This window comes from Oenanthe melanoleuca, chromosome 12 (assembly GCF_029582105.1).
Source record: "Oenanthe melanoleuca isolate GR-GAL-2019-014 chromosome 12, OMel1.0, whole genome shotgun sequence".
NCBI lineage: Eukaryota > Metazoa > Chordata > Aves > Passeriformes > Muscicapidae > Oenanthe > Oenanthe melanoleuca.
The window spans coordinates 20,188,968-20,204,911 of record NC_079346.1 but is presented as its reverse complement, the minus strand read 5'-3'; the positions used below and the strand labels follow the sequence as shown (position 1 = coordinate 20,204,911).

At 41.6% G+C, this 15,944-nt stretch overlaps 1 protein-coding gene across 1 annotated transcript; it reads right to left on the bottom strand.

The window, feature by feature from the left end:
* Window positions 1-591: 591 nt before the first annotated feature.
* NINJ1 (ninjurin 1) lies at window positions 592-14,486 on the bottom strand. Its single transcript, XM_056501172.1, has 4 exons — window positions 14,250-14,486; window positions 7,983-8,217; window positions 4,054-4,215; window positions 592-2,194 (listed from the first exon to the last, which is right to left on the bottom strand). Exons 1-3 carry the CDS (start codon window positions 14,319-14,321, stop codon window positions 4,061-4,063), a joined length of 462 nt encoding a protein of 153 aa, XP_056357147.1. The 5' UTR covers window positions 14,322-14,486; the 3' UTR covers window positions 592-2,194; window positions 4,054-4,060.
* Window positions 14,487-15,944: the final 1,458 nt, after the last annotated feature.

Here is a 15,944-nt window from a genome sequence, read left to right as displayed (position 1 = left end):
GCAAACGGCTGACCTGGCACGAACTGCTCCCCACATAGCCTGGAAAATTAATCTCACTTCATTATTGATGACCTCTTTTTGAAAGAGATATTTGCCACCAACAAAGAACTCTGAAAAAGCACAGCAAACAAAAGAACAAGTCCAAGAATGAGTCAAATCTATGTATTTGTTTGCTGCCCCTCAGAGATACTTGCCAGGTCTTTAAAGCAGCACCTGACTTAAAAGAATAATAATCCTGTGATTAAATTATTTATACTTGAAACCAACTTGCAGATGCTTCTGTCTGCTAAAAAATACATGAACTCTGAAGGCTTCAGAGACTTAAAGTACAGATTTCACGTCTGAGAATGTTTTGCAAATCTTACTTAATCACAATAAAAGACATGGGAAGCAGCATCAGAAGCGTCACAGCCACGAGTGGGAATGAAAAGTCCTACAGCAGTCAGTGGTTTGTAAAAAATACATACAGGAAGTTATCCTGTGTGCCTCATTCAGAACTTGTTCTGAGCTATGTTTAAATTAGTACAGCACACACAATTAAACCACTGCCAGCTGGATACTAGCTAAATACATGTTACAATGGAAGACAAGTTAGAAAATAAAAAAGCCAGTCTATTCCATTACTAATCACACAAGTTTGATTTGTTTTTCATTAGTACTTCTTACAGAACATACGTGAGAGTCTGGTACATCAATGGGCTTTGAGACATAACTAGAGAGAAAGGACAGTACTGAAAACTGTAAATGAGATGAGACACATGAAGGCAATTTCTATTCTTATGTACAAGGGAGCACTTGAAAATTGAGGCTAAGAAAATTGATTAATACAAATCTGCATCTACATGTAAGTGCAACCTAGAAAACTCAAATTTTTATGACTGCAGGTATGATACTTTGGAAATAAAATGACTAAAATGTTTTTGTTGAAGAAATTATTGTAATCTACACCATTACTAGCAATAGTGCATTTAGAAAAAGTGTTAAGTCCCTGAGCCAGCAGGTAAGAGCCTCAAAGATAATTTTATCTCTCTCTATATATATTTAAAAATAAAAATTTAAAAATTGGTTTTGCTTTTAGCCATAAACTCATAAAAGTAACAAAACTGCAGCAATCAATGATGGGAAGGGAGAGAGGAAACAAGAGAAAAACTCCGTTCATTTTGCATTTAAATTGCTGCTGACAGTCACTTGGTACCAGTTTAGCAGGAAAAGTTCACTCTGGATCTTTCAGTTTACCAGCTGAGCCTAGAAAAGGTGGCAGTTTCCAGAAATCTGATATAAGAAGGAACCTTTTACAATGAGGGTAGGGAGGCCCTGGCACTAGGTGCCTAGAGAAGCTGTGGCTGCCCCTGGATCCCTGGCAGTGTCCAGGGCCAGGCTGGATAAAGAGGCTTGAAGCAGCCTGGGACAGTGGAAGGTGTCCCTGCCATGGCAGGGGTCAGACTGGATATCTTTTAAAGGTCCCTTGAATCCAAACTACTCTATGATTCAAATAAATATATATAATGCACAGAATACACAGAATAGCAGTTCATGATAAGAAACCATTAACAATTAGGTTATTTGTGTCTGTGCATGAAGGACAGGGAATTTTAAGTGTGTCCAGAAGAAACAATACAAATGATTACCTGTGAACAAAACCAGATAAAAGAATGCTGCTTGTTTCTGTTTGTCTCATCTTTGCTTTAGCTAGAGTGGGGAAAAAAAAGAAAAACAAGGCATAGCTACCTTAACCCACTGCAAAGGAAGAGCCCTACATGGGCTAGGTGCCAAGCTGTGAAATAAAGGAAAATGTGACCATGTCAGAGTCAAATGCCTGATATTTCTTACAATGGTGGAAATGACAAATTTCCACAAAACCCAAAGGCACGTAAAAAGAAAAGTGAAGTGCTACCAGATGGTATTTCCTTGTTTCCTGAGTTTGTGGCACTTCTCTGAAAAAAAATTAAGTTTCTTCAGAAATTGAAATGCCAATATTCCAGAAAAACAGTATCCTTGGGGCAAAATCAACCTTTTTCTAGATGCCACACAGTTAAAGATTAACACATGGGAAAATTTCAGGTATACAAGTGTGTTGGAAGCTTGAGAAAGCTGCTTGGTGTGTCCAGCTTCTTCAAATTCTCTTTCCTTCCCCACTGTGTCCAGTGTAGCTGGCTCAACTGCAAATGGCATCTAAAACGAATGCTCCAGGTCTCTGAAACACAAAGACATTCGTATTTTAGTGACACAGGAATTGCAGTAAATGACATATTTGCTTTAAAGGGGGAGTTAAGTTTTCTGTGTAAGAGGGTATGTAATAGTAAAGGTGAAGCCAGAAAATGGTGGCCACCCACTTCTCTCAGGGTTTTGAGGAGACTGTAGCAACAGACTAAAAAACACTTATTTTTCAAGTTACATTCAGATGACCAGATGTTTTTAGAAAAGACAATGGGTACAAATGAGCAAAAAGCAGCTGTAATGTTCCAAAGCAATACAGAACTTTCACATTTAACAAGTCTGCAGCAAAAAATAGGTTCTGGACACCACATTTGGCTGTTTAATTAGGAATCTGCGTGTTCAAGAGCATGGAGGCAGGAGCCCACAGCTGCTGGCTCTGTTCTGAGCTTCCTTATGCCTATTTCAGATACTTGTCTCTGCCTCTGTCCCTGGTATTGTGTGTTTCATCCTGTGAAGGCAGCTAAAACGCCAATTATCCTTCATGCAGTTCTCCTGGCTTTGCCAGTGTAATTTTGGGTTAGTGCTTCAGTACTGCTTTAACATGTACTGCCAAAGTCAATATTCTAACTGTATTTCTGATAACAGCTCAGATAATCTATGTGCTCTTCGCTGTTAAAATTAAATATTTATTAGTCTGTTTGTAGTGACTATGGCCAGAAAATGTAATAAAACTATCGTTTCACTGCCAGAATTTCACATGTTTTCATTAAAGCAGAAAATTCCACCCACACCCTGAGATAAATTAATGTCGTTTTCATCTTCCTAGTAAGTTTTTGCACTGATTTGCCCCCATGCTGTTTCAACTGATGATAAATTTTGGTTTGACTCCCATTCTTGTTACAGTTTTCTACTGCACTGTTCATCTACAGGTTAATGGTTTAAAGGCCTTGTATCTTCTCTTTCATGGAGAAAGGATTTCCTGTAGAAGTTTGCCAGAAGCAGTAATGTTACATGCACGTGCTGTCTGTGTAGCATACAGTGCACCATGGCCTGTCAGCCCAGTCATTCCTTTTTCAGCAAGTCTCTGACCCTGGGCTGAGATGTGGGAGACCAAGAGCCAGAGCAATGCTGGCACACACAGACTTAGCAGTGCTATTTTAAAGGCAGATGATGACCATGGTGCTTCTTGAATTACAAGCCTACAATGTAGGTTTATGTCCTCCCGAACTGCTCATCATAGCTATGATGCTAGGAAGATACTGAGTTTGATCCCCATAATTCCTATATTTATCCTTCTGTGTAAGTAAAGAACAAAGCTGAAAGTGCAGGTAGAGCAACAACATTGTCCTAAATGGCCACATGTGAAGTAATAGTGCTTATCATTGCAGGCTGAGCCTCCCACCAAGCAAAGCCCTGTCCAGTGGAGGACAGAGGAGCCCCATGATCTGGAGCCAGCACAGGAGCTGAGAGGCTCCAGCATGTGCAGTGTTATAAGTCAGATTTAACAGCCCTAGCTACTTGGACATAGATGGTCTTCAGTGTTAAGTGCAAACCTTCCTTTAAAAAAGGAGAGGCATTTGGAGAAAGCAGAACAGCATTACTTCCCTTACTGTCTCAGTCAGCAGTAAGGAAAAGGAGTGGCTAGGCCAGGACAATCCTTATACTTCCTATGGGTGACAAATGTCCTGCTGTCAACTTCAGAACTCCACGTTCACAAACACACTGTAATAACTTACCAGTTCCCAGCAGCTTCTGCTTTTGCACTAAAGGGAAGTGAACTCAGGTATTGCAAAAACTTGGACAGTACAGATCAGCCTGTTTCTGAAGTGCCCCAGTGTGCCCTGCATTCCTGGATGCCGTGCCCTGCTACCTCATGCTGCTGGAGACCACACTCACCTGGTCCTTACTGTCTTGATGCTGACTCAGCAACTGGTTTTTGCACTCCAAAGGCAGTGATAAAAATATTCACAACTACTATAATGAATACTAGTCCAGTTGCAAGGTTGTTGAGGAAATTCAGCTTTCCATGTTTTGCAGGGTTGTTAAGGTCATATTTTACTTCAAAGAGAAAAGAGAAAAAATGTTTAATGATATGTATACTTCAAAATCCAGAATAAAAGGTTTCACACTGCTGTAGTTAAAGCATTTATCTTATGCTAACCTATTTAGATCAGACATATTTAAAAGGGAAGGCAGATTCTGCAGTGTCAGTGAAAGTGCTAAGAGGAAAGTCTGTAACCACAAGGAGCCTATTAACTTTCAGTAATTAGCATCCAATCTCTGTGGAGACACATGGGAAGTAATGGATGCACTGACATCACAAGAAATCTTTCAAGTTCTTGATGTTTTGAAGCCTAGCTTTGTTGCAGACTTTTAAGCATTTAAAAATTATTTCAGTCCTGAATACATGAAGCTTGAAGCCCTGATAGGACGAAGTTAAATTTCCTAGTTAAAATGCTACAAATGCCAGTGCTGGATTTTTTCTGTACTGGTGCCCCTCCACAGCTTGTATTCCCTCATACTCCCTGCTTTTTCCCTGATTCTCTTTTTAGAAAGCAAGGGCACTCTATCTGTTAAACAGAGGGAAATGTCAGAGCACTGTAGCTGCAGTCCTTTCTACACAGAGCATCCACTGTATAAACATTGCCCTTTGTTTCTTGCAGCTGTTTTTTGCTTGAACTGCTAAAGGGAGTGAAGGAGGCTCACACAAGGGAGATAACATTAATATAGTGTAAGCTTTGATTCCAGGCCTCGTGATAACATACAAATTAGTTACACTGGGCTGATAATAGGTCTGGTTTAAGACAGCAAGAACCCTGAGGCACTTGCCTGGCATCACAGGATCATTAAAGCTGGAAAAGACCTCCAAGATCATCAGGTCCAACTTTGACCAAATACTAGTATGCCCACTGAAACAACATGTGAAAACCCAAGAGTTTCCTGTTTCTGGCAGTAATGGCCCTGCAGCTCAGACCCTTGGCTACATGCCTTTGATGCTGGTGGAGTGATGAATGCATGTTTGGAGAATGGGTTTTGTCTATTAAGACTCCAAGTTCCCGAGAGCATAAATCACTGGAGCATGTGCACAACATGTGAGAGAAAGTTTATACCAGACAAGTTTTTACAGCAACATAAAACCTAGAGCTCCTTCTGATAGGCACATATATAGACATACAGCTTATGACTCCACCACACAAAATAATCTTGTTATTTGCTTGTATCATCGTCACCCTGTTCCATACTGCAGCAGTAAACCACTGAACCAATATCCCTTATTGGTGAAGTAGCTAAGTGGTCGTAAACACACTCATGATGCTGAAGTGCTAACAGCCAGGTTCACCTGGGACCCCTAAAAATGCTGTTTTGGTTTCAAGGAATTCTGGGTGCCTGCTCAAGTCCTGTTTGCTAAAGCAGTGTAGTCAAATATCACAGGCCAGGCAAGGCATTGAAAAACAGTGTGGGGGAACTGTCCTGAGAAGCTACCGCACACCTTTGCAGGCATGAAATAATTTAAGTTCAGTAGTACTTCAACCTTAAAAGGAGTTTACGTATCTGTAAAGCATATGGAGGCATGTGGATGCCTGCATCCCAACCTGACCTGGAAGGACTCTAGTACTGCCATGGGAATGAGGAATAAATGAAATGGAGTAATTCGTTCTAAAACATGGAATAAGAACACTTGAGACAGTTGGATTAAAATGGAAAGGCAATAATGGCCTGACCTGTTATGCAATCATGCTGAAAGGCAAACTCAAACTTTCAGAGCTGTCCCTTTGTCCAAAGAGACAAGTAATACTTGTCAGTTTAGGAAGAGCTCTAAATTTTGAAGTAGAATTGCAGTAATCCTATCTTTGTAATTACAGCACTTAAGATGAGGGTGTTTTGAAAATGCTCTTAAGAGCAGTTATTCTCTAACTATTTTATTACAGTGGATTACTATGATTTCATGCCACTGAAACTATTTTAAGACATCCTTTACTTTTCTTCCAAAAAGTTAAGGTCACCAAATTACTTCACAAGCACAAGTTCACTGAACATTTCTCACATTGTTTTCGTGAAAGGCTCTTTATAAAGAGGAAAAGCTTTTAATACCTAGTAGAAACTGTGAGAACTGGTAGCTCCCAGGATAAAATCCTGAGTCAAGGAAAGAAACTGGATGGTGGCACAGACTTTTCTTTGGCCGTGTGACAGCTTAAAGAGATAGAATTCCATGGCTGGACAGAAGCAAACTATTCATGCCAGCCAAAACTATAAAATACACATTGTGAAAAGCAAGTTATTGCTCTGATGCCTATATCCTCACACCTTCATGTCCTATTTCCTGTCTTCCTTCTGTCTTTGACCTCAGCAGGACAACACTGCTCCAAGAGTGCATCACCAAGGGCTCTATCATCCTCAATGTGACAAAGATAAAATTGACAGCAATTTAAGTAATTTTAGCAGTGTCTTGCAGAGACAAGCATTAAAAAGTTGTATCAGCATATACTGAGAAATTATCGCCCAACAGAAAGACAGGGAGCTTGTTTACAGCCTCAAAGCCTGCTGAAACAACCAGGGAGACCGAGAAACATAAAAGTATTTTGCTGATTTTTCCATTACTCTCTTCCCACACGTCCCAGCATCAACAGGTTGTTTTTTTTCCAGTCCCCTTCTGGAATCTACTCTAAGCCAAGACCTGGATTCTGCTATTGCACCAACTCTAACAAACACAGAGACAGCTATATTCTATCTCTTTTGTAAGAAAGAAAGAAGCTACATCAACTTTGAATATTACATGCCATGTGTATCCTGGATCCCTAGGAACTTTCTCTTTGAAGAGAACGTTGTTTTGTCAGCTGTGATAAGAGAGCAGAACATTGAAAGATTGACAGGGATGTCAAAGGTGGCACCCATAACTCATTAAATGCCATGTGTGAACTCTGCCTTTCCATTTATCCTAGGCCCAAGATCAGTTACCAAGTCCCACTAAGGTAAAGGGCGAGATTTGAAAAACACTCTGAAAATAAGTGATCCCATATCACTAGCAGAAATGATCCATAGCTGTTCCTACCAGTGATGGTATTGTTTATTCCAGGTGGGCAATGGCAGATGCAGTTGGATTTGATTGCAACACAGACAAGCTAAAGACAACCTGCCACACCAACATGACGATGAACATTTTGACTTTCACTTCCCTTTTGGAGTTCTACATTCACAACATTTTCTTATATGACTGATATGGAAGAAATATATTTCAGTCATAAGATTAAGTAACAGCTCTTGCCAAAAACATTATGATCAAAGTGGATAGACTACATTATCCTATCTGGCCTACTGGTGCTTCTTCTAAAATATTTCGTAATTTTCCTTCCTGCTCAGGCTTTCTGGAGAAAAAAGTATTCATAGTATGGGCAAATGAGTAGGAGGAAGTTGAAAAAAATTGAGGATTTCACATAAAGTTGCCCTTCCTCCATTTGTTGCAGTATTTCTATGGTTTCAAGAGAAAATCTGTATTTTTGGACATCAGGAAATATTTCTTCACTGAAAGGGCTGTCCAAGCATTGGAATAGGCTGTCCAGGGAAGTGGTTGAGTCACCACCCCCGGAGATAATTAAAAAATATGAAATTGTGATGTTTATGTACATGGTTTAATGGTGAACAGGGCAGTGCTGGGTTAACTTTTGGACTTGATGATCTTAGAAGTCTTTTGCAACCTAAAAGATTCTAACCTGAATTGGTTCTGAGGTAAAGGCTCTTTAAAAGCAAAAAGTGTGTTTATTTACCATCTCATACGCTGTGTCCTATAAGAAACATACAAGCCAGTGGTTCTTGCTGTTGCTACCTACCAAGGAATATGAGGAGCACCCCCACCACAACTTGCAGGGTGAGCGACAGGCTGATGAGAACGATCAGTGGGACGTAGAAGGAAAAGGAGGGCCCTTGCTCCATGACAGCTTTGAGCTGGGAGGCATTGGCCATCAGCAGGGCGATGTCCAGCATGCTTTCGGCTGCGCTCTTCTTGTTGGCATAGTGGTTGATGTTGATGGGTCTGTTCCTTTGGAACCACTGCCACCTTCTGTGCTGCAGCCACCAGAGAGAAAAATGGTTATTCACATCTCTTAACTGGTGGTCAGTGAGACATCACTTGGCCCATCAAATGATTCCTGTGATCATACAGGCAGAGCCACAGCAGTGCTGAGATTTCTGTGCAGCTTTCCCACTGTTACCCCTGTCCTCCAGAGAAGAACGGAAAACAGTGTCTGCCTCTACTGCCTTTTGGCACGTTTTCCAGCTTGCCTACAGGATCAGTCTAAACAGTCAGCGTGTTTCTACCCTGGGAAAAGGAGAGACTGTAAAGGCTGAGAAGTTTGCACTAAGAAAAAGTTAGGAGGGAAAAACCACTGTAACACAATGCAGCAAACAACAGGTTGTTCTGATTAACTTACTCCTGAAGGCAGACTTAAAAATACAGATATTTATTAAATTCACTTTCTCTCATCACACATCCAAAAAGTTCCTTCATTACTCATGAGTCCTTAAAATAGGATTGATGTGAGGTTGGCTACTGTGTGAGCTTTTCTTGCCCTCCTTTCCTTGCTGCTCCTTCCTATGCCATGCAAGTGTCCAGGGCCATTCATACACTAACAGACAGATGTTTTTCCAGTCAACTATCATATGATCTGTTGTTGCCAAGAATTGCCCAATTACAAGGGAATCTTTTCCCCCTGTTTTCACATCAGCTGGTTTTGGTTTGGGTTTGTTTTTCATTTGTTTGAGTTTTTAATTGCTCTGCAAACATACAGGAAAATAAAAACCAACTGCAAGGCAAACCTAGGGCTAATTAACCCAATGGGATGAATATATGAGTGTTTCCTCATGATGATTCATGTGACCTGACTTGAAATTTGACTGCTTGTCTCCCAGAGGTGCGTATTTCTCCATGGATTAGATGCAACTTTGGGTAACTAGGTTAGATTTTGCTACCCAACTCCACGAGGAAGGAAGAGTAAGTGATCTTCTATCCTGCTATCTCTGAACAGGTTAGGAATTTCATTCTTGCTGTTCTTACTTCTAGACTTCAAAAATAATAGACAAACATATGAAAAGTAAGCTTATTCTAGCTGACTTCCTTAAACCTACTTCCTAGAGCCTTTTTTACTGCCCAAATCTGTTCTTTCTTGCCAGAAAATCCTGTGAAAGAAGTCTGGCTTTGCAGGTTAGTTCAAATGCAGAAGACACCTTCTAATTGCTCTCCTAAGCAGCACTAAACATGATTAACTCCCAAGCCAGGCTTGCCACAGTCCTGACCTAAAAGCCTCCTTTTAAATAGGGCAGATATTCATGTACACATTGCCAGTTTTTCCAAGCACCCAACTTGACCTATTTTCACCAGACATGTTGTCATCCATCACAAGCCTGAATTTTTGACTGAATGTAATTTGTCAAAGGGCAGCAGCAAAAGTCAGAGCTTTTTCTCAGCCTGTGATCTTGCCTTCAGGAAAAATGACCTGTAAGCATGAAAACCCCATGAAAATATTCACTTCATGTCTCCTGACTGATGCTGGAAAACCATAAAACAAACAAACAAACAAACAGACAAACAAAAACAAACACAAAAAGCAAATTAGTCTGTTCTTCTGAGAGCAAGATGAAGGCCACTGCCGGAGGTACTGAAGCTGATGCAGTCAGTACTACATGGGCACTTTTTTAAGATCAGACTGTGTGTTACACAGCAATATATAGACAGGCAATGAAAGAAGAGATGTTGCCTTAAGCTCAGCAGAGTAACAGCCAGTACAACAGAAATGATAGTAAAACTTGGTTATGAAGCTTCAAGGTTTCAGGGAGATTCCAGGAATGCAGCAACATGTGCAGCCCACAACACCAAACACTCACTGTGCTGTGAGACCCACAGGGCCGCGGACAGGGACAGTGGAATGTCTGGACATTTGCTAGGATGCATGTAAAGGAAGGCTTTTCCTACAGGTGTCACTTGGCAAAAGAGCAGTATGCCCTGCATATGAACTGCTTCAGTCTCAGTGCAACCAAAACATCTCCTCACACACACTGAACATTCAAATTCCTTGGCAGAGACAAGCTAAGCCCTTGTGTTCGCGTCTCCAAAGGAGCCTGAGCAAAGTCAGCACACGTGCTCACATGTGTGTAAGAGCCAGGTGCAGCTGGGACTGCATTCCTTGCAGTATTCCCTGCCTGCCTTCAGGTCCCCAGTGCTGCAAAGCTTCAGTCTCTCAGCACAACAACCTGCCCACTGGTCTGTGCACAGTTAGACGAAGGACAGGAACGAAAAGCATCTCCCTCTTGCTCCATCTGTGACTGGAAGAGCTGATTTTCCCAGTGACATGGTGCTGTCCCACAGCAGTATCACTCTGGGTCTCCTCACAGAAACAGGTGCTGTTTGCTTGCCCGGAGCACTGCACTCTGCAAGGATAAAGCTACAATGCCATGTCCTAAATGGGCACATTTTTGTTTCTCTAAGATGGAACCTTCACTCCAAGATTGCTGGTTCACAGTCTCCTGTGTTAGTACAGACTTTGGCCCTGCTTTCCTTCACTCCCCATTTCAATGGTACACCCAAAAGAACCGAGTTCCTTTGAAATACAGAAAGGATTTACTGGTTACATTTATTAAAAAGCAAATACAAGTGGATCCGCAGCAAACATCTTAGGTGCTGAGTTTCATGAATCACAGTTAAGCCCCACTTGGTGATTCAACAGAAGGAAACAGCACTGAAAACGGAAATATTTGAAAACAATAAAGGATCTTTTCTAAATACAGTAAATTGTTACTGTAAGGATTACAGCAGTTTTCTTTCTATTTGGGGTTAGTTATTAATGCAATTTTATGGACGAGCAGCCTTGATTCAAAATGAGAATGGATCAGAATGACCTCTGGGTTTGTAATGCCATAGAGCAAGCTTCCTGAAACTCTCAGAATTTATAAAACAATAGAAACTTGCTACAGTGCCCCTCCTCTGCCCTCCAGAGGAAGTTGTTGACCCCAGTGAGTCTCCCCTCAGCCTCTTCTTCTCCAGCTGAACAGACCAAGGCTTCCCCTCCAGGCCCTTCACCATCCTCATGATCTCCTTATCTCTAATGGATTCTTTGTACACCTCCTCAGAAGATATTCAGTGGTTTTTCCTTAAAAAAAGAAAATTAGATCACTTGTTCAGTTTAGCATTGACACAAGAGAGAAAATAACCCCTAGCCCTGTCCCTGGAATGAATCATTAGTTTCATTTCTTAGGGAAATTTTATTTTGAGGAGACAGGGGAGATGTTTTCCCAAGTACCAACCCAGTGTAACACTAACTGGTTCATGAGAACTCTGCAATCACATCTTAACATGCTGTGGTTGCAGGAAAATTAAAAAATAAAAACAGAAAAAGGGAAAAATTCAGCATGTGTTTGTATTTCATAGACATCATGATTTTCTAGCAGCTTAAAACCCCTGTGCTTAAGAAGAATCACTTTTATACAAAGAGAAAATGCAAGTATGACTACAATAAGAAAAAAAACATGTGGTAATCATGTTGACTCCTGAGAGCTAAAAAAGTTACTATTGAAAAAGGAAAATGTACAGTCTGCTGAGGGCCAAGCACTGTTTTCCTAAAGCTGTATTGGTTTCAGGACGCAGTTAGAATATTTCTACTCATTAAATTAGCGTAAAATAATCAGCACACCTCATGACTAACTTTGTGAAATGAAGGAGTAACTTAAACTTTTTCACACAGCTATTTAAACAGAAGATTGCTCCTGTATAATTTTTTCTGCCTTGCATTATTACTACTCATTCCAGTCATTTAGTTTTACAATACTATTTCTCACAACTGGGCTGTGCACTATTTTTTGTGGTTAACAGACTGTTTAGCTACTTAAAAAACATGCAAGCAAAACTTATCACCAATAGTATCAATATTTGGAGTATACAGAATACTCCAAATTCAGTTTGATATGAGTAATGAGAACATACAATTTCAGACTATATGGAGCAAAATAATTTCAAGTTCCTACAAGCTGGTTACTTGTAGTATGATGCCAAGAAACTACCTTGTTTCAAATTACTTTTATGTTCCAAATTACTTCTGAATTAATTTACAGACTTCAACACATTTTTAGGAATAACATGATTAAGGCTGTTTATTTCTGCTATCCAATTCTTGTTCACTTTTTTCATAGCTCTTCTTTAACTCCTTCATCTAGCATATCCTGTTGTATTGGAAACACTAAACTAGATTTTACAACATGGTGGATGGAGAATGTTTCAATAGGGACCATGAACAAGAAAAGCAACTAGATGGATCAAAAAACAGTTACAACCTGTGCTTGTATGAACAGATCCTTTAAAGAAGAGACGAGATACCTCTGCCAGGTGTAATTACACACATTAGTCAGTGAGGTGTGCCACGCCAGCCCTATCCTAGAGGCAAGGAATTTCTTGCTTCTAAAGCTTGATAGCTGCTAAAACATGTATTCAAATGAATTTTGGAATAAAAATAAACCACATCAAACCACTGTGTGACCACTTGTTCAGAACTACCAAGAACTGAACAGACCTTTTTTTTATCTGTTTGCTTTGAAGGTAACAACTACACTTGCATTTCATGTCAGCTCTTCTGTATGAGAAGGCAGTGGTCTGTGGTGAAGATGTGCAAGAGAGTCTGCTTTGAGGAGAGGACAGATGCTGGGACGGGTGACCCATGTTCCAATGCCTGTGAGCACTCCTCAAAGTAGACAGACTTTTGACTCCAATATGGAAGATTCAGGCACTTGCACATGGTCTCTCCAGGTTTAGGTGGCTGCTGAGCTGGGGTGTTCTTTTGTTTGTGTGAATTGTGAACACTGGCAGATTTTTTAAGATATCTTCTATTCAGAGATAGGTTCCTGAAAAATCTGTCCCCATCTGTTTTACCTTGCATATACTTTGTGTCTGTGTGAGTGAGAAAATTAGAAAACTGTTTATGAAGTTCACTGAAGTGCCACTGTATACATTTAAAACAATGGAATAGCATGTCACACTGCTTATTCTTTATATGGCACTCACTGAGAACTTGAGTTTTGATGGAAAAGACGTAATAAAATGAGGGTTGCTTGCAAGTGAAGATGAGGTGAAACAGGAAAGTTGCCAAAAAATTTCTCGAGCAGACCACGTTGGGAAAAATCCCCCCATCAAGAGTACTTGTGATGCAATCACAAAGCTGTGTCAAGAAAATGAGAGAACTGCTGTGAAGTCAGACGTTTAGAGAAAACTACTCCAGGTCATCAGTTTGACCTGCATATCCCAGCCTTGATTCACTTTAGGTAGGATTTCCCGGATTTATTAAAACCAGGTTTTTATTTTTCTTGGTTTGATATTCATGAGTCCGAGAGTTTGGCAGGGAGGGAGGGATGGAGGAAGGACAGATGTGCTACGCGATCAGCCCAGTCTGTCTGTAACCAGAACGTCTTACCAGTGACACAGAAGAGAGCTTAGTACAGCGGTTTCTGTGTGGCAGAGACTTAGGCTGGAGTAAGAGCTGCCTTTAGAGTTTAGTCCTTTCCAAAATAAGATAAAAGACACTCTTTTACCCGTCTGTTTTATTCAGATAAGTGGCATGCTCCGCAAACATTCTTTATATTTAAACAGAACGCGGGATGAATACTTCCCAGCGAGGATGTCTGGTATGTTTTGACATGAGAGTAGGAAAGAGCTGGGTATTCTTGTTTTTATTTTGATTACTGCATGGAAATTAACCATATAGGCGCAACCATTTCCGTAATTCCTCCTAGTTTTGTAATCGCTTATTCTGCATGGGTATGTGTCCCAAGCCAGCCGTGTGGGCACTGCCCCGCGGGCACAGCGAGCTGCGGGCGGGTCCCGGGGGAGGAGGGCCCTGCAGACAGGTGTGTAGGAGCCGGGAGCAGTCTGGATGCTCTGCCGGGGCACACGGAGCGGCAGCGGCCTCGCTGTCGGAACGCAGCGGAATGCAGGTAGAAAGGCAGCAATAGAAACCGAGCAGCACCGACCGCCACCGCGCCTCGCCGAGTCCCCGTGCCCCCGCCCCGGAACGGCCGAAGCGCCGGGAAGGCCGCGGGCCCCGGACGCCGCCGGCCCTCACCTGCTCCTCGGCCGCCGACTCCGCGCCCTCCGCCGCCCCGTTGAGCTCGTGGGTCTCGCTGCCGGAGTCCATCGCGGCCGCCCGGGCCGCTGCTGTCCCGGGCGGGGCGGGAGGGGAAGGTTTACCCGCGGGACAGCGGTTCTCGGAGAGGGCCCGGCCTCCCCGCACCGCGCCTCGGGGCCCCTCCCGCCGCCGAGCTCCTTTGCTCGGCTCTTCCCCACTCTTCCCCGCCTCCTTCCCCTGCTGTCCCCGCCTGCCCGCGGGCGGAGGTTCCCGCGCGGGGCCGGCCCGGCGGAGCGGGGCAGTCCCGGTGGCGGCCGCGCGGGCCCTCCCGGTGCTGACCAGGAATCACACTGCGGGTGATTCTGTGCCTAGGGAAGTGGTAGTGGATGCAAATGGCTCATTTCAGAAATCTGTCTTGACAAAGTGGAAGGATGGAATTTGATTTTTAAGAGCTCTCTGATCAGTGTTTTTAGGGTTTCGGTATCATTATCTTCTTTTTTCCCCCTCCGTTATATATATATATGTATACATACATATATATATATATATATATATATATATATATATATATATATACATACATACATATATATACATATACATATACATATATAATATATTTCCCCTCATTATATATATTTTTGTCTATGCTTATGCTTATTTTCCCACCTGTGCTGTGACCAGGAGGATGTACAAAACCAAACAACATACAGGTTTGGTGATGATGGGACATCAGAGGAACACTCAGATGCATAGAAACAGCTGCCAGCAAGAGCAGAAATGTAAAAAATTAATGTAAGTAATTGAATGTAATCTCTTTTAAAGTCTGAACTGCTCATCTGCCCTGAAAATGTTCCTGAGTAATTGTTTGTGCAGTGGGTTAGGAAACTAATTTGAAGAGAGCAATAAAGTTTGTGGTTATCGTCATAGGAAGTGGAAGAAACTATGTATATGACAGCAAAGATGCATGTGTATAAACTACACTGTTCTTAATAAGTACAGGGCTTAAAAAACCACATTGCTTTCCTTAATATTTGGGTTTGCTGTAGATAAACTTCAGTAATAGACTTAGCTAGGCCAGCCTTTATCAGATATATTACCTGTTTATTTAATAGTCATTAAATATGCATGAACCATAATTGTTCATTAGGATCCCAGGGCAATCTGGTCAGAGGCCTCTCTGGTTGCAAGCTTCCAGTGACATTTTCAGAGATACTGCTATATTTTTAATGACCCCTTTTTCATCTTCTGTACCCCCTTGCAAATACATTTTAAGAACCTTGTTTGGCGGTTGCAAAGGTCTGATGTTTCTAGTGAAATTATTCTGCCCTTAGTCCTAGAAATGAGAGGTCTGCTCTTTGGACATGACAGTGGCAGTGCTGAGTGATTCCCCCTGTGTGCTTAACTCCTGTGTGCTGCACAATCATGTGCCAAGGAGACCTGAGAGTAGGACGTGTTCTTAATCCTGTGGGAAACGGGTGTAATTTCAGTGGAACTGAATTTGTGTTTGTGATACATACAGTCTGAAACAGTAGTTCTCTATTGAAACTTCACATTTGTCACTCCAGTATAATTTTTTTTTAATAATAAAATTTCCTGTTATCCAGACTTTGAGTTAGTTCTGTGGGTTGAATCTGAAAAAAAAATCTTTTGCTGCTTATGAAAAAGACCCTGTGCTCCCTGTGTGGAAAT

Coding starts and splice junctions, on each gene's coding strand:
- NINJ1 (XM_056501172.1), bottom strand. CDS start 14,321: ATGGACTCCGGCAGCGAGACCCACGAGCTCAACGGGGCGGCGGAGGGC. Junction 8,218..14,249: donor AGTCGGCGGCCGAGGAGCAG/GTGAGGGCCGGC, acceptor TGGTGGCTGCAG/CACAGAAGGTGGCAGTGGTT. Junction 4,216..7,982: donor GGTGCTCCTCATATTCCTTG/GTAGGTAGCAAC, acceptor TTCTCTTTGAAG/TAAAATATGACCTTAACAAC.